The sequence below is a fragment of the Alligator mississippiensis genome, chromosome 1 (genome assembly GCF_030867095.1).
Source record: "Alligator mississippiensis isolate rAllMis1 chromosome 1, rAllMis1, whole genome shotgun sequence".
NCBI classification, from domain to species: domain Eukaryota; kingdom Metazoa; phylum Chordata; order Crocodylia; family Alligatoridae; genus Alligator; species Alligator mississippiensis.
The window spans coordinates 299,158,322-299,180,336 of record NC_081824.1 but is presented as its reverse complement, the minus strand read 5'-3'; the positions used below and the strand labels follow the sequence as shown (position 1 = coordinate 299,180,336).

At 44.3% G+C, this 22,015-nt stretch overlaps 1 protein-coding gene across 1 annotated transcript in view; it reads right to left on the bottom strand.

Moving 5' to 3' along the window:
* ABCG1 (ATP binding cassette subfamily G member 1) overlaps positions 1-18,239 on the bottom strand; it is a 70,792-nt gene extending 52,553 nt beyond the window's left edge. Inside the window, exons 1-2 of the mRNA XM_006262215.4 lie at positions 18,119-18,239; positions 14,274-14,517 (exon numbers count right to left, since the gene is read on the bottom strand). Of these exons, the coding sequence (XP_006262277.1) occupies positions 14,274-14,517; positions 18,119-18,160 (286 nt within the window). The 5' untranslated portion in view covers positions 18,161-18,239. The remainder of the gene's footprint in view (positions 1-14,273; positions 14,518-18,118) is intronic.
* Between the last annotated feature and the right edge of the window lie 3,776 nt (positions 18,240-22,015).

Sequence of the window (22,015 nt, the reverse complement as noted above, 5' to 3'; positions counted from 1 at the left end):
CAAGTCATGTCTGACCAACCTGACTGCCTTCTATGATGAAGTGACTGGCTCTGTGGATGGAGGGAGACCAGTAGATGTGGTGTACCCTCATTTTAGCAAGGGTTTTGATACGGTCTCCCACAACATTCTTGCAGGTAAGCTAAGGAAGTATGGGCTGAATGAATGGACTGTAAGGTGGACAGAAAACTGGCTGGAACATCGGGCACAGAGAGTAGTAATCAATGGCTTGATGTCTAGTTGGCAGCTGGTATCAAGTGGAGTGCCCCAGGAGTCGGTCCTGGGGCCGGTTTTGTTTAATGCCCTCATCAATGACCTGGAAGATGGCATAAAGTGCACCCTCAGCAAGTTTGAAGAAGACACCAAGCTGGGGGAGTAGAAGATATGCTGGAGGGTAGGGCTAGGATTCAGAGTGACTTAGACAAATTGGAGGATTGAATCTAAAGAAATATCATGAGGTTCAACAAAGACAAGTGCAAAGTCCTGCACTTAGGATGGAAGAATATGAAACTGAATATGAACCAGCAGTGTCCCCTTGTTGCCAAGAAGGCTAATGGCATACTGGACTGCATTGGGTGGTGGTGGCAGAAGATAGAACAAGGAGCAATAGTTTCAAGTTGCAGCAAGGGAAGTTTAAATTAGATATTAGGAAGAATTTTCTCACTAGGAGGGTAGTAAAGCACTGAAACAGGTTACCCAGAAAGGTGGTAAAAGCTCTATCCCTTGGAGGTTTTTAAGACCTGGCTAGACAAAGCCCTGGCTGGGATGATCTAGTTGGGGATGATCCTGCTTTGAGCAGTGCGTTGCACTAGATGACCTCCTGAGGTCCCTTCCAACCCTCACTTTCTATGATTCTGTCTTTTCTACATATATTCTTCTTCTTATGTGCTGTTGAAAACAAAAGAGTATTAGCTGCTGACTGACAACTCCACTTATCAAGGCTTCCTCCTGGTGTACCTATACTAATACCAGGGGAGCAAAGCTGCATGACTCAGTATCTAATTAAATAAAGGATACACACTCAGAAGTAGTTTAGACACCTCTCTGCACACAAGGCACAAAGCCATGTCTACATAGGGTGCTCTCCAGACAAGTGAGGGTGCAATCAGGCCCAGTAAACCCAGTTATGCAGCTACCTTCCCCTATTGTTCTGGGTAGCATGCTTTGAGGCCACAAGAAAATCAGTTACAAAAGTCTGTACTGAATAGTTGTTCTTCAAGCAACTTTTACCACTGTCTTTCTGTAATGGTAATTATGCCACATAAAACCTTTGCATTTTCCTTCTGCTTCTACCCCAAAACATATTTGTGCCATCAATAAAGAGCCATTCAAAGAAACTGAAGCAAAACTGATTTTATCTAGTATGTCTGCTTGTCTTCCTTATACGCAGCTTGGTAGCAAGTCAGAAGGGAGCTCACTTAACACAAAAGGAAACTCCACATGTTGGCAATAGCAAATAGAGATCTAATGTTGTTTTAACATGCCTGAATTGGATTCTCTTGTGATAAACTCTGAAGGGTTCCATGCCATGTTTCCATATAACTACTTAAAAACAGATAATATATGAACCATACAAGTACAAGAGAAGTTACAAAGAGCAGAAAATTGGCCACCTCATGGGACATGTTTACACATGTTTTTATGCATGCCTAAACTTAATGCGCATTCGCCTAAGTGCACTAAGGCAATTTAGGCATGTGTCTACACATGCCCGCACTAAAGTGCATTAACGTGGTCTGCAGACCAATTTGGGACTAAAGCTAGTCCCAAATCAGTCAACATATACAGTGTTAAAGTGCCTTAGCACGTCTGCATGTGCATTAAGGCGCTTTAGCTATTTACACCTAAATTTCATATCTGCTTTTGCAGGTATCAAATTTAGGTGCAAATGACCTAAAACCACCATTTTTAAGGTGCTTTAAGGGCACACACATGTAGACCCGTGCCCTTAATGAGCCTTAAAAATGGCTAATGAACCTTAAATCAGCATGTGTAGATGCACCCATACAATACAAAAGGCACCTATTGAGAAATGTGTTCTTTTTTAAGTTCTCATTCTTTACACTGATGGCATTGATAGGTATGAGAACACTTCCGTTTCACAGTCCCATTTCCTTCCACTTTAGCTTATTATGCAGTGAATCCACTGGAAACAGACTCAGACCATTTAAGCATTTCTGGGAAACTGCTTTTCTCTTGGTGCAGGTGGGAGGGAGGAATTGATAATAAAAAACAGATAGCTGTTATTTTTTCATATCTTTTAAATATCATGTTGCTACTCCAAAGAATTGGGAATGTACATCTCCATACAAATATTCTATCCATTATCTCTCTCTCAGTTTGGATGATATATAAACAGATGTTACTCTGCACTGTTTGTAATTCTCCTAATCAGCAGGGGACTTGGAAGCCAGGTCAGGTCACATTGGTTTATATCTGAGGAATGTATCACTATCTGGCTTATCATCAAGCAAGTCTGAACTCTTACCTGGCCTTGCAGAATGTATAGCTTGACTCTAAACAGATAGCATGTAGATATATATCATGGACTTTATCGTCACCCAGCATAATTAATTACGTTAATTATGCTGCAATACATCTGCACCTACACTTTTTAGCATTAGAATGAGCTAATGAAGGAAGAAAGTAAGTGCCTTTTAGGAGGTAGGCCAATTTTTCCTCTGATCAAATTCTATTGCTTTCAAATGATTTATCTCAGAGAGTAATTTGGTCCAGAGTATTAGGAGCTACTACACTTAGACCATCTAGTGTCCATTCTATGGGTAGATGGTATCAGGGCAATGAATTCAGATTAATTTAGTCTTCACTGTAAGAGGGTACACACCCTGTCCTGTCTCCCAAGTTAGTTTTATTACATTGTATATATCTTCTCTTCCTTCCTCATTCCCCTGACTTAAATACTTTACTTAGCCAAGTTCATTTTCACCATTTAAAATTTATCAATGAAAATCAGGCAAATAGCATTACAAAGCTGTGAGGAGGTCCTGCATAGCAGCAGCAGCAGATGCTTTGGCCTTTTATTTGTATATTTGTACTCCTGCATATTAACAGTACTCAAAATGCAGAAAACAGATATTCATGCTTCTGTTTAGAGGATGAGCATAAATGTAAATCATAGTATAGTACAAGTTACCTGAGAACATGTTTCTTTTGCTACCCTCCAAAATCCTGCGCCGCTACTAATTAAGACATAATTACACTGTATAAGTATTCATACTTGCAGTAATACTATACTCTAAAACTCAAGACTTAACCCTGCTTCAGATAAGTAATATTGCTTGCCTTGAGGTTTAATATTGCTTGCCTTGGATGTTAAGTCAAATGGCAAAACTTCTTGGAGAATGCCTATCTTCCTTCTCTGCCCTCAGATTTCTGGCTGCTCATAATCATCTGAAATTTTCAAAATTGTGTTGAAAGTTTCCACACAGAAGGTTTCATTCCATGCCTGCTTAATTCAAAGAAACTTTCCACTGACTTGGGTGGGTGCTGGACTAAGGCACTCATCTCTACTCAAGTTCATACAAAACTACGTAAGGCATTTGGGGGGGGGGGGGGGGGATGTTAAAAAAAGCTTTACCAGATAGTAAAACTATTTCATTCTTGCAACCCTTTCTGGCAACTCTTCCAAAGCTACTGGGGATGTTTATTTGCACATTATTATCTGTGCATTGCAAATGTGTTCACCTAAAGAATTATGAGGCAGGAATAAAACCCACCCCTAACCCCATCCGTAAATGAATCAACTTTCATGCAGTCTTACACAACTGTAATTCCCCTTGTGTGTGGAGGCTCAGTGTTCTCTGGCAGCAACTCATGACATTCATTTACCTAAGAGAACAAGGGCCATGTTACCAACCAGCCACTAGGCAGGTTTTAACAGCAACTAATTCAAAGCACGTTCCTTGCAAAAGTTGGGCCTTTAATAGGCTACAGTTACAGGCAGATCTAGACAGCTAGCAAGTTGGGCGGATCGGAATCTGATGAAGTCCAACATCGAGAAATGTAAAGTGCTCCACTTCGGGATGAGCAACCCCCAACACACCTACAGGCTTGGCAGCACCAAACTGACTAGCACCACAAGTGAATGGGACCTAGGGGTAATAACAGAGCACAGTATGAATATGAGCTGGCAGTGTGATGCTGTAGCCAGCATTGTTTCCTCTAAGCTGCGGGGCATGCACAGCCACGCAAGCAAACCTGGCAGCGCATAAGCATGCCTGTGCGGCCACACATACCACACAGCTTAGAGGGAACACTGGTAGCCAGTAGGGCAAATAATACTCTGGTATGCATTAATCGATGCATCTTTAGCAAAACCAAGGAGATGATTCTTCCGCTTTACTCAGCACTGGTGAGACCACAGCTGGAGTACTGCGTCCAGTTCTGGGCACCACACTTTAACAATGACATGAACAAGCTTGGGAGAGTCCACAGAAGAGCCACCTATATGATCGGTCTTAAAAGACAAACCATACGAGGAAAGGCTGAGGGATCTGGGACTCTTCAGCCTGAAGAAAAGAAGGCTGAGAGGAGACCTGATAGCAGCTTACCGCTACATCAGGGGAGTACATCAAGGGCTCGGTGAGCAACTGTTCACCAGGGCACCTGAGGGGAAAACCAGGAGCAGTGGCTACAAACTCCTGGAAGATCAATTCAGGCTCAACATTAGGAAAAAATTCTTTACAGTCAGGGTGTCCAGACTGTGGAATAAGCTCCCTCCAGAGGTGGTGTAGACACCTACCCTGGAAATCTTCAAAAGGAGACGAGACAGTCACCTTGCTGGGGTCATCTGACCCCCAGTTATCTTTCCTGCTCGGTGCAGGGGGCTGGACCAGATGATCTTCCGAGGTCCCTTCTGGCCTGAATCTATGAATATTAAATAAAAGTGTTAGTCCTTTTGATTTTACACGTTCATTGCCAATTAACTATGTTGCTTTGCAGGTCATTAGTAATTCAATATCTCAAGGATTTGGAGAAGATTTTGGTCCACTGCTTGCAAAATATCTGTGCTGGACCTTTTCAACCCATCTCATTTAAATGATTTGACCGGGGTGATAGAGATGTCACTCAAAACAAAATTTTGCCCAACCACTTTAAATCCAATATCACAATCTTAAGGTAATATTTTCATATTAAGCATCAGTATACATTTTCTATATTTTGAAATTCCTCTCTCTTCTTCCTCTTGCTCTAAATGCTAGTCTTTTAAGAGGAGCAAGGGATTGAGCAGAGGCCTAATTTTCTAGGGCTCTGACCATTTTTTCCCTTTACTGTAGCAGATGTACTGTAATTGTAAACAACATTTGTTGTTATTCTAAACCAGTAAAGCATCAGTTGGTATGATTCTTATACAAAGGAGGCAGGGTATAGAAACTAGATGGAGAGGCAGATGGTAAATTATCCTATAAAGCCTGGGTCTTTGCCATTTATTTTTTCTGTAATAAATACATATTGAATAGTGAATGAGTGGCTAACATACTGTAAATTCTTCAATCTTCCTGATGGTAAAACTAAGATGAATTTGCTGAAAGCCTAAAATAACTGAGGGACAATGGAAGACATGGGAGCAAAACCAAGTAGATCCTTCCAAAAGCAAGTAGATTTCTACAATGGGCAGTAAAAATTGAGACTTTTTTTGCAATATGGGATTTAGTGCTACAACCAGAGCCAGCCTTAGGGGTGGGTGTTGTGGGCAACTGCCCAGAGTGCCGTGGTCAGGGGGACACCCCACATACCCACAGAAGCAGCAGCAGCACCCAGTCCCCACAGTTTAGTGGTGCTGCTCCAGGCAGCAGCAAGTGGGCACGGGTATGGGGCACAGGCTGGCAGGGAAGCGAAGCTACCCACACTGCCCAGCATGCCCCCCACATCTCTGCTCAAGAGAAGCCAGGCTGGCCAGTGCAGGTGGCCCCACCTGCCCAATAGACTGTGCCCAGCACCCTACCCATTTGTCTCTGCCTGCAGCAGTGCTGCTGACTTGGAAGAGGAGGACACCAGGTGCTACTTACCACAGAGATCAGTTATTACTTAACATGGCTAATTCTATAGCATGCTATAGAGATTTAATCAGTTACTGAAATAACATTATCTTAGAGGTCTCATCTCTCCTTATGGCTGAGCTCCCGGTAGTTCAATTTCTGTGGTTTTTTTACCAGTCATCTTGTTTTGTGGGGGAAGTAGGGGGAGGTAGATGAGCCAGAGAGCCTACTGAAAACAGCACCCTTTTTCAAGAATGTTGTAATTGTTTCCCTGCAGTTTAAAACAACAATGTGTAGCATGTCAGGGGAGGGTCACCTACTCTTCCTATTTCTCTCCCTCCCTCTCTACACTTTGTCATTTAAAGGGGAAAAAAGTGAGAAGATAAGATGGAAGAAAACAGAAGGTAAAAAAGTTGCATTTTTAATTAAATAGAGTTCCGAAAATTACCTTTAAAAGGGGGGGGAGGGGGGGGAGAAAATTCTTGCTGAAAAGTCAGTCAATTTTAGTAAGCCATTTTTATTTCATTAAAGGCAAGTTACAGATGCTCCATTTATACCAGAGAGATAGATTGTGCCTTTAAGCACAACTAAAACAAGGACTGGTACCTATGCTAGTGAAGGGCAAATAATCAGACCTGTAGCCCGACTTACACCTAGATCCAGGCTGGAAAGCCCATTAGTAAAAAAAAAAGTTGACACGCCCTATACTCCATTGGACAGCACAAATTATCATTAGCATGTTATGAACTGTGGGCTAGATTGTAATCATCAGTATTTCTACTTCATGCATAACAAAAGCCTCATATCAGCCTTTTCGGTCTATGTATTGCACTTTGGAAGCAACACAGCCCAAAATGGCAATTTTCTGCCCCCTTCTACCCTGAGACTGCTGCAACTATAGGCAACATCATCCTACATGCCTGTATTAGACCAAAATAAGATAGCTTGTTCTCAACATGAACAGTGCTGTTCAAGTCTCCAGGATGTGGCACACTGACTTGAGGCCTGAAGTTATTTTCATCCAAATGCAGTATAAGATTATTAGTTGGTTTAATTTTGGGCATGGAAATAATGTGCTAGCTACAGATAAGTCAGATACAAAGTACTGAAGTTGTGGCTAACGAATTCAAGTTTTGCCTCAAAGACATTACATTCTGATTTTCACCACCAGCTTTATCTGTAATGCTCTCATTTTAAACCTAAAACGAACAGTCTCTTGGGCAAAAATATTGTGAGTATTTTGTTGGGATTCTCCTTTGAAGTTCTGTTTTGGATTACCGTGAAAATGCTAATTTTTTCCAAGTTAAAATCAAATATTGGGGGGGGGTTGTTGTTCTTTTTTAATAGAGTGGAAAGTATGCTGCAATTTAGAGAGACAATTCCAATCAGCATGACCTCCATGCTAGAGTCTGCCATGCTGTCCATGTGCGGGGGGCTGGACCCGATGATCTGTAAGGTCTCTTCCAGCCCCCAACATCTATGAAACTATGTTTGCTTCTGTTGGTTGAATAGTGCCTTGTTTTACAAGCAGTTCCTCTTTAGGTCAGCTCACTTGCTGGAAAGAAAACTCCAAGGTTATACCCTTCCATCTTCCTAATTCAAGCAAATTCAATGAAAATAAGTGTTTTGCCTCAGTAAAAGCAGCAAGGGTAGGTCCTAAGCTCTCAAGAAGTTACATTTCAAAACTGTCCTATTAATGCAATGATCAATTATACTAACTAATAAAAAAAATGTTTACTATTGAGCCAATTTTTGTGCTGAACTGCCTTTATGGGCCCCTCCTCTGGACCCTCTCAATGCTACACACACACACACACACACACACTACGCGTTTCTTGAAAAGGGTATTTCTCTCTCTCTCTATATCTATATTTAGTGTGTGCGTTTCAAGACAGAATTTGACTCTCAGCATACAGAAGGTACTTTTCAAAAAGAGTGTGCATGCTCCAGTTCGGGATTGAAGACAACAGTTACCGTGGAAAAGCATTGTCGTGTGTGTGTGTGTGTGCGTGCGCGCGTGTACACATACATACACACACACACTCACACGTGCGCGTGCACACACACTATATTTGTTTCTTGAAAAGGGTATCTCTCTTTCTCTCTAGACAGACAGACAGACATATGCACACCTGTATGCCGATATATAATTTGAAAAACCAGCACCTCTGTAGTCTCAACGAAAGACTACCAACCATAAGCAAAATTTCAAAATGTCTTTCAAAGAACTAATTTTTTATAGTTTCATAGTGCTTAGGGTCGGAAGGGACCTAAACAGATCATCAGGTCCAGCCCCCTGCCCTGGGCAGGAATGAGTGCTGGGGTCATAACACCCCAGCCAGATGCCTATCCAACCTCCTCTTGAAGACCCCCAAGGTAGGAGAAAGTACCACCTCACTTGGGAGCCCATTCCAGAGCCTGGCAGCCCTAACTGTAAAGTAATGTCTCCTGATGTCCAGCCTGAACTTTCTCTCTGACAATTTGTGGCCGTTATTCCTAGTAACTCTGGGTGGTGCCCAGGGGAACAAAGTCTCACCCAATTTCTGCTGGTCCCCCCTGGTGAGTTTGTAAACAGCCACCAGATCCCCTCTCAGCCTTCTCTTGTGGAGGCTGAATAGGCTCAGGCCCTTTAGCCTCTCTTCGTAGGACCTGACCTGCTGCCCCTTGACCATGCGAGTGGCCCTCCTCTGGACCCTCTCAATGCTAGCCACAACCTTCTTGAAGCGCAGCACCCAGAACTGGACACAGTACTCCAAATGCAGCCTGACCAATGGTTACGGTTATTCATGTGGGACTGCCATGCTTGGCCTGTAATTTAAGCAACAACAAGAAAATTGTGACGTTTGCTATTTTAAGACACTGAGCAGAAGTTATTTTAAGAGCAAAATGGTTAAACTACTTGCATGAATTTAAAAAGAAAAAAACAACCCAGAAAAGTCCCCAAATTACAGGCCAAATCTTACTCACCTTCCTCACAGAGACTCAGTGACTAAATCTCATTATACCAGATTCTGCCATGCTTAGCCATATTAAGTAATAACTGATCTCAGTAAGGCTGTTCATGGAATAAGGTAAGTAGCCCTATTAATTTCAGTGGAATAAGATCATACTTAACATGAGTAATAGTGATGGAAACTGGGCCACAGCACTGAGCACGAGCTATCCCTGCATCTGCTACTGTAAGAAGGAAAAAAATGCAAAAAGATGAAGAGGGAATTATTTTTAGGACCACCTTATGAAATGCAAGAGCACTGCAGCAAGTGAGTTCTCCATGTATTTTCACCATCTCTGCCCAGTTTAACTGATAGAAAATGCACTGCATGCCTCTCATGGATGTTACCTAAGTTCAGACTTTAACTTAAAATGTACAGTTTGTTACTTTATTTTAGTGTGATTGGGCCTTGTTAAGATCAAGGTGGTAGAAAAATGCATAGCCATAAATTTCACTTACTAGTACTAAAGTTACTGTCTACCAGTTATCCATTTGTTAGAGCAAATACATCACCTGATTTGCACGTGTTTTGCTCTCCAAGGTATACAAACCCTCCGAAAATACCACCCATCTGTTCTGAAGGAAAGGGGGAAAACATATCCCCTAGCTAGGGTTTTGGTCCTTTCGGTTCTATATCTTTTTCTCTCATCTTAGCAACAGTACATATAGCAGCCAATCAGGATTCACTTCCTCGAGCATCACAGTCTGAGGTTACTATAGTGCATTGACCGACAGTAACCGTAAGAGGAAAAGAGAAGCAATTCATGCGGCACCTCTACTGCAGTGCACCTGCTGGGATGAGGACGGGCTTTTTCCGACTACTTTAGAAGGGATTAGCAAATAATTTAGGGCAAATCCTATTTTTGATCATTTAGACATGAAAATGTCTTGAAGAAGGTGAAATCTTTGCGGGGTGGGAGATGGAGCTTACACAAACACACCCAAACACAACAAAATGTTTTGTTCCAATAAATGCGTCTGAAAGAATCTCTAGCAGTACATCAGGAAAGCATTAGAGAAACCTAGCCCATTTCAATCTGTTTTGGCATTCTGACAGTTGGTTAAGTTTCTATCTTCTTATTTAAAGGTTCTAGCTGAAAGGTAGGCATCTACAAGCTGTAATGACATCATCTCAAACTGGGATGAGCACTTTGTTTTTAATAAATAAGCATCAGCCTGCCCAAGATTCTGCATTTCCGTCAGACACCCTGGGCCAAATTTAATTAAGCTGGCCCCTTGTCTAGGTGCTCACATGTGCAGGAAGAGGGATTTCTGTCTTGCTTGATCTCAAGATTATCAAGCAGTCTACAGTCTTGCAAGAATAGAGAATGAATCTTTTTATTTTACAGGGATTAAAATAAAAACAAGTCGCATTTCATGTAGAGCATGGATTTCATTATTGCCATTAAATCAACTCAATAAAAGTGAAGAATTTAGGAAGATTACATTTTGACTGGCCACAATTAATTTCTTAAGAGATTACTAAAGATCAAACTCTACCAGAACCTGAATTCTAATTTGGTACAAATGGGTTATTACAGTACCCAAAACAATGATGGAGAAAGGTTTACAATTGAGATGTTGCCTAATTACCCACAAATACTGACAAAATACTGAAAAAAGTAAAAACCATTTTGCCATTGTACTCTGAGAGGCAGGCTGACAGTATTTTGGATGTACTCATAGGAATGGCATTTCCGTGAGCTCTTAAGTTATAGCAAAGGCATCTAGAAACATATGGATGACTGGCTCTTCTAGTACAAATACAGATACAAATTGGACATGGCCATAGGGTGATTTAAGCCTCTTGCTACAGCTCCAGAGGCCCAAGTCCAAGAGTCACGCTACTCTACACTCTGGCTGAAGGCTTCCCCAAATCAAAGCAGTTATAAACAATACCTAGTGATTCAGACCTAAAAGTCACTCCCTCATATGCTGTTGCCTAGGAAAACTGGTGTGGCTTCATCACACCAACCTGATAGGCTGTTTGGTTCAGGTACAACTTTGACTTCTGCAACACAGGGTGAAGGCATGCAAGTTTTCTGCATCCTTTTTGTGGATGTTTTGCGATCCACTGCCTACACACCCCTGCGATGAGCACAGGTTCACTGGGCAGGGTCATGCAGGCAGAGGATCATGGCTCTGTCCCAGCTCCAGCCCTGCGCTGTCACCACTGCAAGATCCTGGCCCTGGCCCCAGATGCAGCTCCCCACCCAACTGTGTGCCCTGCAAGTGCTGCTCGGGCCAGTCTCCATGAAAACTCTGAGAGCACGAGGCCATGATGACCCTGCGCTGTCACGGCCCCACTGCTCCTGGGATGTTCATGGAGATTGGCCAGAGCAGCGCAGACAGGGGCTGTTGGGAAATGGAGTCCACCCACCAGCCAGACCCCTGGTCTAGAACAAGGATGCCCAACCTCTGGCATAGGCAGCTTCTCTTTGGCAGACAGCAAATTGGGGGGTACATCCAGCATAGCAGCAAACAGAGCAGAAAGCAAAGCAGCAGAGCATGCAGGGAGCACTGGGTAGGAAGCAGAAAGCAGAGGAAAAAACCCCAAAAAGCTCACACAGAGGAAGTGGACCCAAGTGCCACTCAGGGAAGGTGCAAGGCTAATCTGTGGCACACCTGCCTAAAAAGTTGGCCCCCACTGGTCTATAAGGTCTTAATGCTCTAGCTGATACCTAACTAGCAGAATAAACCTTGAGATCATTGGCAGCTGGAATAGTTTACAGTTCTTCCGAGGCTGCTCCAACTTATACCAGGGAAGGAATCTGTCCAGCAATTGGTCTATGCGTTTGCAAGATGGGGCCCTATGTTCTAATGTTTCCTCAAACCAATCATTTCTAGGTAATTAAAACTTGGTCCATTACCCAGTTCATTGTACAGTTAAGTAGACTTCTCAGAAACTAGCAGTAGATATTGTTAAGCAATTAAGGGAAAGCTTTAAAAAATGGATGTAGTCAGAGATGTGTAGATTAAGTCAAAATAAAAATAAAATGTCAGTGACAGCTTTTTGGAAACAATGAAAAGGACACAACCGGGCCAAGTTTTGCTACTAGAAACTATTCCTTGAAGAGTAATTACTTCTTTTAAGTACATGAAGCTCTCCTTAAGAACTTAATATTTTCTCCTGGGCATATTGACTTTCATAAGGATTTGCTCCTGGGAATCTATAACTCTTCTTGCTCTTCCCCTCCAGAGAGACTGCTAATATGAAAACTACCAAACTGCTCTAGAAAATGCAGCACAGTTCTTCCTCCTCTGCCTTGTGTAGCCCTGTATAAAATAAATGCAAAATAGATGGAAAGTGTTACTGGATTTAATTGCATATTACACCCACATCTAAGTTCAAAAGACCTTAACAATAAAAAGCTATACAGAGTTAGGTCCATTATGACTCAGTTTCTCTCAGTCCATGAAATGGGTTTAATGTATTTCCCTACCACCAAAGATTATGATTGGGACTCAATAGGCTGTTTTTGTTTGTTTGCTTGTTTGTTTTGGGTTGTTTGTTCTTTTTCTTTGGAGGGAGTGAGGTTAAGCAATACTTTGATTAAGCAAAGCAATGTATGGATACTGACTTAAGGTAAAATCCTGGTGCCATTTACTTATGTAGAGTAAGCAAAGCTACTCATACAAGCAAGTATTTACAAAGTTGTACCTAAAAAATGAGAATCCTCACAGACTTCCGTAGGGTTCTGAGGTTAAGTTCTTAGGAAATGTAAATGCTGCAACACTATCCACTTTGCACTGTTATTTCTAAAGTTTTTGCAAGTGCTACTATTTCCTCCCAAAGGAGCCCCACCAAATTGATAATTGCCAACAACTAAAAACACCTTCTAAAAATCAGGGGGGAACATAGAGAATTAGCTATACGTTACTATCATTTTTACCTGTTTTGTCCCATTTCACTGCCTCCCATTTCCTAAAAAAATTAGGAAGACTTTTAACAATGGAAAATCATGCCTGCTGTGACAATGCTTTTGAGCCAAATTCTCACTGGATTAACAAGATTACAAGATATTCAGATGCAATGTTTACATTCTATAGTTCACTAGAAAACAATATTCATGAAGCAATATAGCGTACCATTCAATTGTGTTGGGACCCAGCTCTGTAGCCACTCCTCATTCAGGACTTGAATGGAGGTAAATGGGTGTCACAGGGAGGATGTTCCCATTATTGGGCCACCTTAAAACTATTGGTACAATGGATTTAAAGAAATAGGAGCTACGGATACTCAATCTGGACTTCGTACAGAGTTATGGGTGCTTGGTACTTCAGAAAAAGAATCCTAGATCAGATGGAATCTTTGCCTCACTGAAGTCATGGGAGCCTCGCTATTCACTTGATCGGAGCCACTGTTAAGGCCTGCCTGCCTGGCTGAGTCAGTGGGATTGGTGTCTTTCCATCTTCACTTTGGGCACAGAAGTCTCTTGTTCCATGGCAGAGGCAGACTGATTCACAGAGAGTGTCAGGAGATTTACTCTGTGTTCCCAGCACTGCTATAGATTCATTATTTGACCTTGGATCAAAGTGCCAAGTATTATTGTTTTGGCTACTTCCAGGGAGCGCTTGTTTTGTACCAAAGTGAAAACCCCTTATTTTAACAGTCTGTTTATATCTATCATTACAGCTAAACTCCCTCAAACACTAGAACTGATTTGTTAGGCTCACAATAGCTCAAAATGGGACGGTCATGTGGGTAGCCCTAGGAGAGACTGTACATCTGCAGGCACAATCCTGTCCCTGCTTACCAAGAGAGCTATAGGAGGAATGCTGCAATACCTCTGGATGGGAAAGCCTGTGCTCCCCCATTTGCCAGGAGGTAGAGAAGTTCTTCCCTGCCCACCTTTGAGGTGATATGCACACTCAGCCATAGTATGGGGGAGCCGTGTTTCTGCTCCCTCCAAATCAGGATAGCTATTGTGCCTGGCCCATCAACAGAAGGAAAGAAGACAGTAGTGAGAAAGGTTCCTTGAGTCTTCCAATCTCTACCTGCCCATGTTAAAGTTAAGCACAACTATAAATTAACAAAGACTGCAGACCACACTAGTATAAAGAGACCTATTTCCATGCTCTTAGGGATTTCTTCTACCCAACAGAAAACTTCAAAACTCAATGCAAGTTGGGGTGAGTGCCCCAGCCAACAAGACACGGGATATACCTTAGTGGATTCCTCTGCTTTATTGCATCCAGAAAGCTATCGCCACATAACCCCCAGAGTTGGGGATATAAACAACTATCTTATATTTTCAATAGAGGGACATAAAGCTTTTCCTCACCCTTCTTCCTCCACCACGGTCCTTCTTGGATAGAGTATGACAGTTCCTTAAACACAATGTTCACAGCTGGTCTCCGTGGTAAGTAAGAGAAACGATGGGCTTCAGTCAGCATGTTGTCCACCTTTTTTAAGTGCCCATTCAGGAGCCGTGCCTCTTGGCTATCCATAGCATTGGAGACCACCTCATCCACTGAAACGCACACTGACTTTGGCTCCATCACAGCAGAGGCAGAGTTGCTGGCATTCTAGAAAGCAGAAGGAAGAAACAGAAACACCTTTGACAAACTCTTCTTTGGGAACACATTTCACACCGTTTGCCCAAAGGAATTTTAAAATATTAATCCAGCGCACATCCAGAATGTAAAGCGAAATTCCCAGTGGTTCATGTCCTGCCTGTCTCTAAACAGGTGTGTGAGGAGGGAGTATAGTGTAGGAGTGAAAAGAGGCCAGATTTCCCCACTCTTTTGCTACCTTTTGCTGCAACCTCAAGACTCTTTTTTTGGCACCAGTTTGCCCATTGCCTGTTCTTCAAGGCTACAAACAGTGTGCTAAGACTTTAATGTGGCACTCAACTTCACAACAAACAAACATGCCTTTCACTAAGTAATATGGAAATAAAAAATATCAAAATTAGTGAAATGTACTAATAAGAGATGTTTTTAGGTGTGCTAGGTAGTTTTAGTTTAAAGTTTTTGTAGAAGTCAAAATGTCATTGCATAATTGCCTACTTAAAAGAGCATTATTTCTATGTTTACAAATTTCTGGTGGTACTTCTGGGGGAACGCACACAACCTGGAATCCCACACCTGCCTATCTAGCAGCCTATCAGGCAGACAGAATACTTCCCACAAAAATTTGTCCTCTATCCTTCTGAGACAAGGCTCAACTGAAGATTGGCCTTGAGCAAAGAGGGATGTGTTCCATCAATTATATACATGTGTAAAACAATTGGTCTAGATCTTGTTCTCCTACATGGGTATTGTAGGAAGGATGTTTACAGTTGCACTTCCACCATACATTGTCTATACAACCAGGTTCTATGAAGCTGATTTCAAGAAGAGGAAAGAGCAAACCATTGACTACTCATTGACATTTTTCACTGTCGCTCAGAATGATACAGAGAGGCACACACAGAATTGGGGCAATTTGCATTCATGTGACCTGAATGAGAAACAACCAGTGACATCAATGGGAATTGTAGGAGACCTCATGAAACTCCTCCTTCTCTCTCCCAATTACAATTAAGCAGAATTTTGGAAGGTTCAGAGGATCCCAACATCTAGCTACAAATACACAGCAAATTCCCCAGCACAGTTTCTATCCATATTCTTACTTTTTTTAATGTCACCCTGGTCTGAAAAACATGTCTGTGTTTGGCCAGGAGTGCTTATTGGGATTTTCAAGGTATCTACATCAGCCCATCAACCTCAACGACTGTGAAAATATGAGCATTTAAGAAGGAAGGCACCATACCAGTGTTCAAAGCAATGATTCATTGCTCGCTGAGAAGACGACCTCAAACAAGAAGCTGTGGGTCATGCCACCATTTCCTCCACCCCCTCTTTCCTCCCTAGTTTAGAAGTCACACTGCTTTCTTTTCTTTTCTCTGTCATGTTTTGGTGCTTTTCCCATTCATATTGAATGAATGGTGCTGTTCATTACCAGTCACCTGTGAGGAACCTTGATGAAACAGTCTATATATAAAAGTCCAACCACCAGCAGCTAGTCACTCATTAGCTCATTTCTTCATGTTAAGAACATACAATCTGCAGTTTTGGAGATAATTCATTTCAGATTACCAAATATCCTGCAGGGAGTGGTTTACTTATGCTCTCAATTAAGTAAAAAGTTCAGGTGTCCAAGAAAAACTTAACTTCTTAAACTGTATGACAACAACAACATGCCATTTGAGCACAGTTATATGAAAGACCTCATAACTAAACTTATTAGCTTGACTGTGCTTCCTTATTTCGCACAAAAATAAAAAGGAAGCAGCATACCAACAATAGGTATTTCTGTAAGTATCTTCCGGACATCCTTTTTCACATGATCTATCTTTTTCATAGATTCACAGATGTTAGGGTCGGAAGGGACCTCAATAGATCATCGAGTCTGACCCCCTGCATAGGCAGGAAAGAGTGCTGGGTCTAGATGACCCCAGCTAGATGCATATCCAACCTCCTCTTGAAGACCCCCAGGGTAGGGGAGAGCACCACCTCCCTTGGGAGCCCGTTGCAGACCTCGGCCACTCGAACTGTGAAGAAGTTCTTCCTTTCAAGAGACTTGTTTTGAGTACCCACCCTGACACCCTTTTAAAAAAGGGGCTTGGATTACAAAAAGGGACAAGCACTGAGATTCTCAAACTAAGACCATTCTTCTTCCTGCCCCCTTTAATCACTCCAAAAATTTTAGGCCCACCTCTTCTCCAGACACCTAAATCAGCTTATCAGCTGATACCCAGTATACCAAAATTCAAAAGCAAGTTGGGATATTTAATCATCCTTGAAGACAGCTGTGCACTGAGTAGACTAATTGCAGGCATCATGCTCTCACATCTTTTAGGGGCTACTTGTTGTGAGCAAAGACCACTCATCTGAGTAAGGATTTGCAAGACTTTGAGCTGCAGAGCTATTTCAGCTTTCCAAGAGAAATAGGCTTGATTCTCTTGGGGTCCAATGGCAGCAAATTCAAATGAGCCCTATATAAATCCATCATTTTGCATTAAGAAAGGGCTGTGACTAAACTGAAGCATATTTGTATACCCACTGATGAAAGTAAGCAAGATAGGACATACATTTCAATTTGTGCCTATATGGCACAGCTATAGAGACCAAATATTCTCAAAGATTCTGCTTACACCTTTCATCGCTTACTTTCACACTGGTTACTTCCCTGTGTCTCTTCTGAGGTTTTAATAGCTTGGTGTTGTACAAACAAGCAGAGCGAACACATTCCCATTCAAAGCAGGAAAAAAGATTACTGCCTCTCTCCTCCCAACCAACTTCATCCAAAACACCTCTCTTTTGTTCTGTTCTTTCCTACTTACACCAAATGCTTTATATAATGAGCTAGAGAGGTTATATGTTCCTCGGCAAATCTGTTTTGAAGTCACAGGATGCAGTTGTGGGGAACAGAGCATGCTCAGAAAAAACCCGTCTAATCCCCTCTTATTAGCTCAAGGCAAGAGGTAACTATCGGTCAACCCTGGCTGGCTATGTGCAGCTGACTTCAAATCTGGGATGCTATGTATGAGCATAAAAAACCCCAACGCACCCTCGACTCCAAGACAGCTTTTACTTGTGAAATGGCAACAACCAGGTTGCAAAGAATCACCCCACCCCTGAAACACACACACACACAAACAAACGCCCCCCTCCTTGGGCAAATTGTTTATACCAATCCAAGCCACAACGCACACTTGTGTGTCGCGTATGTGCTTTAGACACAAACCAAAAACCACAGCTACCCAGCTGCTTAAGACAAACACACATGCACGCAGGCACAGACACACGCAGGCGTGTTCGCACACACGCACAGGCACAGACACATGTGCACAAGCGCCCGTGCACACACACCTGCACAGACACGCGTAGACATGCACACATACACAGACATATGTACACGTGTGCAAGACGCGCACACACATGCAGACACGCTTAGACGCACGTACACACATGCATACACGCACAGACATGCTCCGAGACACATACGTGTACACACACAGACACACACCCCCGTACAGTACAGAGGCGCGCGCGGACACACATGCACAAATGCGCACGCGCACATGCAGCCGCCCCCCCGGCCCGGTCTCGCCTCGCCTCGCCTCGCCTCGCCTCGCCTCACCAGCGCGCTGCCCAGGGAGAGCGCGGCCGCCAGACACGCCATGTGCCCGGGGCCCTGCAGCCGAGGATACAGAAGAGGACCAGGCGCCGCAGCGGGCTGGGGCCGCTCGCTTGCCCGGCCGGCACCGCCCGCACCCCGCCCGATTGGCTGGGAGGCGGCGGGAGGCGGGCCCCGCCTCGCCGCTCAACGTGCTCTTGTTTTCCCCCGCCCCGCTGGTGCCGGCCGGGAGCCAGGCAGGTCCCCTCTGCTGCATCCTCAGCGGGGTTCAGGCCTGCCGCGCACCCCTGCGCCTTCCCAGATCGTCCCCCTCGAGCCGGGCAGCAGATGCAGGTGCCCGCCGCCCGGAGGAGACTGGAGCTGAACTAGCCCTTGGCTACCCCTGGTGCTGGCCTTGGGGCTGGCAGAGAAGCAGCTGGGGCCGCGGCGGTGGGTCACGAAGTCAGCCGGAAAGGTTCAGCCCCCGCCCAGCTCTGGGGCCGTCAAAACCTCGGGCTGCAGAAGTCGCCGCGGGGCTCCTCCTTTGTTGTTGTTTTCCTCAGGATTAAAAGCTTCGTTGTAAAATGAGCAGGAGAGCAAGTGCAGTGCAAACAGCACTGTGAAGCCTAAGGGTCTTTCTGTTACGGCTCAGTTATAACCCCTGAGATACGCCGCATTGCTATGCCGGTGCTGCCGGCCAAACCAGAGATTGGCATAACCACCTTTGTGTGCACATAGCAAAAAGCTCTGTACTGCACAAGAACTTGCTCTTCGCTGAGTCAGACCATAGGTCCATTTTGCCCGGTCTCTCACACAGGCAGAGCAGGGATGCTGAAAGGGAGAGTGAACTGGGTATGACCAGGAGTGTAGGCTGTAGCTGTGTTGATCTAAGGACAAGGGTCTTTGGTTCAATCTGATATCTTTTATTAGGCCAAATCAAATAGGTGGAAAAATTCTTCTTTGCAAGCTTTGAGCACAACCACCCTTTGTCGGGCTGAGGAAGCATCTGCAGTTGGTGCGTGCTCCTCCTGGGTGGAATGAATAATAAAGAAGCCAGAGGCAGGTATGCATGCAAGAGAGGCAGTATGACCAGGTGGGGGGGTTTTGGGGTATGACCAGGGTTTTTGCCACTGTTCCTCTCTCACTTGCAGCTACTGATGCCCCTTTCCTTCAAGCATTTGTCCAATCCCTCTTTGAACTGGCTAAAGGGTCACCTTCTACAGCATCTGGCAGCAATGAGTTCCATGCTTCAGTTCCCCACTGTGCGAAAAAGGACTTCCTTTTGTGAGTTTTAGACTTGCTACCTACTTGTTTCTTTTTATGACCCCTTAGTTCTTGTATTGTGAAAGAGTAAATAATAAATCCCTACCTACTTTTTCTTCATCATTTACTCAGGCACTGCTTAAGGTTTAGAAGGCAAGGTTCACAAAGCAATGTGGCACATCCCACGCTGGCACAATCACACGGTATAAACTTCTCCAAAGACTGTCCACCCCAGGGGTCAGGGCCAGACACAGGAGTGGGTGGGGCTAAAAATGGGTGAGACCAAACAGAAAGGGTGCCCAAAAATGGAATTTTTTTTGTCTGTTGTCCGATGATTATTATCATGATTAGCTCAGGCAAAGGGGTGCCTGATACTAAAAATTCAGCCGGGGCTGTCAGGAGTCTAGGTATGGTGCTGAGTTACTGCAGAGGAGCTTGTGAGTTGTAAATTCTCAGCTTAGCTTACTGAGCACTATATGCAGTACGCAAGCCCTTAGGCCCTTACTCAACGTAAAGCAAGTGAACGGGGCTGAAACCTGGGAGTCCCTTATTCCGAGCCCTACTTTCACATCGCATCTCCCTGAGGTCTTGATGACACTAGAGAAACTGAGTGGAGCCATCACTTCAGTATCAGCAAAGCTGAAGATCCTGACCCTGTGCGAGATCTAGATATGCCTGTAAACCCTTTGGGTCTGGCTTCTATTTTATGCTAAGGTTCCCTTATACTTCTCTGGAAATGTAAGCCAGCCTTAAAGGGTACATAAGTGATTGCCAGAGTGGTATAATTCATGTCAATGAGAATCAGACCCAAAATGTCTACAAAGCATTTTATAATGAAGTTCATAAGCTGTATGAAATCTCCTAAGAGGAAGCTTGTCATAAGACCTAGACCTTATGCAGGGCTGCACAGACATGGAGGTAATCTTCACAAAGCCCCTGGGAGGTACATGAGTATTATATCCTGTTTTTAGCAATCAGGAGTTTCAGGGCAAAATCTAACCTGGTCCCTTAGACACCTCCAACTTAGGCTTCAGCATGCTTAAAAATGAGATGCCTGAACCCAAGACAGTGATTACATCTAGTCAGCTAGAACAGGGATGGACACAGGCATTGGCAAACTGGGCGGCCGACCAGAGCCCAGACCGAAAGGGGGCTCGAAAATGGTAATTTTTTGCTTATTATGATCATTATTTCTAAAGGGGGACCTGATATTAAAAGTTCACCTGGGGCCACCAGGAGTTTAGCTATAGTGCTGACCTAGAATCATAGACAGGTAGAGCTGGAAGGGGCCAAAGGAGGTCATCTAGTTCGGCAATATCAAACTCATCAGCTCCACAGGACCAGATGAGTGGTGCAGGGCTGGTCCACAGGCTGAATGAATGGCGTATGGCAGGCCCCACAGGCAGGATCAGGCCCACAGAGCTGCCCCCTGCATGCTGGATCCAGCACACATTGCACTTGCTCTGGCTGGTCCGGGACTATGCTGCATATGCAGGGCCATCCCTGGGGGGGTGGCGAATTGAGGCAACCACCCTGGGTCCCACACTTTGGGGGGCCCTGCGGAGCTGGGCAGAGCAGCCATGGCAACTCCATGCTGCCACTGGCACCCCTGCCACTGAATCGGCTGCAGAATCCAGCATGCCTAGCCACTCATACTGCGCCCCACCCCCCGCACCGCCACCAAATCTTCTGCCGGCTTCCTTGCATCTAGGGTTGGGGACCCGCACAGGCTGATTTGCCCCGGTCCCTGCACCGTGCTCAGGTCATCTCTGTGCACATGGTACCTGTGGGGGGCAAATCTGGGGCATGTGCCACATACAGCATCCACTCCAGCTGGTCTAGGATCCATGCTGCAGGCAGCACCTGCCCTGAAGTGGCCAGGGGGAGCACCACATGCAGTGAGCAGCACCTTGGGTCCCAGTCCAGCAGGCATTGTGTGTGGTGGGTGTTCCAGGCCAGCTACAGCAGGAGCTGCGTGGTACATGTGGTGTATGGGTCAATTCTCTGAACCCAGGGGTAGCAGTGGGAACAAGATGATGGGACTCCCTGGGCTGGATCTGGCTAGCAGGCTGCACCTTTGACACTTGATCTAGTCCAACCCCCTGTTCAAGGAAGGATCATCCCTGCTTGCTCCACCCTTGACAAGTGTTCATTTAAACCCTTCTTAAAAATGTCCAAGGAGGGAGATTCCAAACCTCTGGGTAGCCTGCTTCAATGCTTAAACACCCTCACAGTGAGACTTTCTATACAGACAAAGTAGAGTTAAGTTCCTTCAAAGAGTGACTCAGAGAGCCCCAGTACTGCATAGAAGTCACCTAGAACTAGCCAATAAGAAACATGAGACATAGAGCTATGTCCAAACTCTTGCCCTTTCTTGGAGCTTAGGCAACTTCAAATTTTCAGGATCTAGAGCCCAGAGTCCCCTCCTGAGAAAAGGCACATAAGTAGGTAACAGCAGCACCCAGATCTTATATAAAAAGATAGTGATTATAGCTCTCCTGCTGAGGATTATATCTAGCTTTTATCTAATGACTTAACAATGTAAAATGCAGAGGTTGTCCTGGCATCAGTGCCCCATTTTCCTCTTTCCCAATCAAGCACCCTAAGCACAAGGATGTTGAGTCAGGCTCTCTTTTGTTTCTTTTCCTTCTGGCCCCA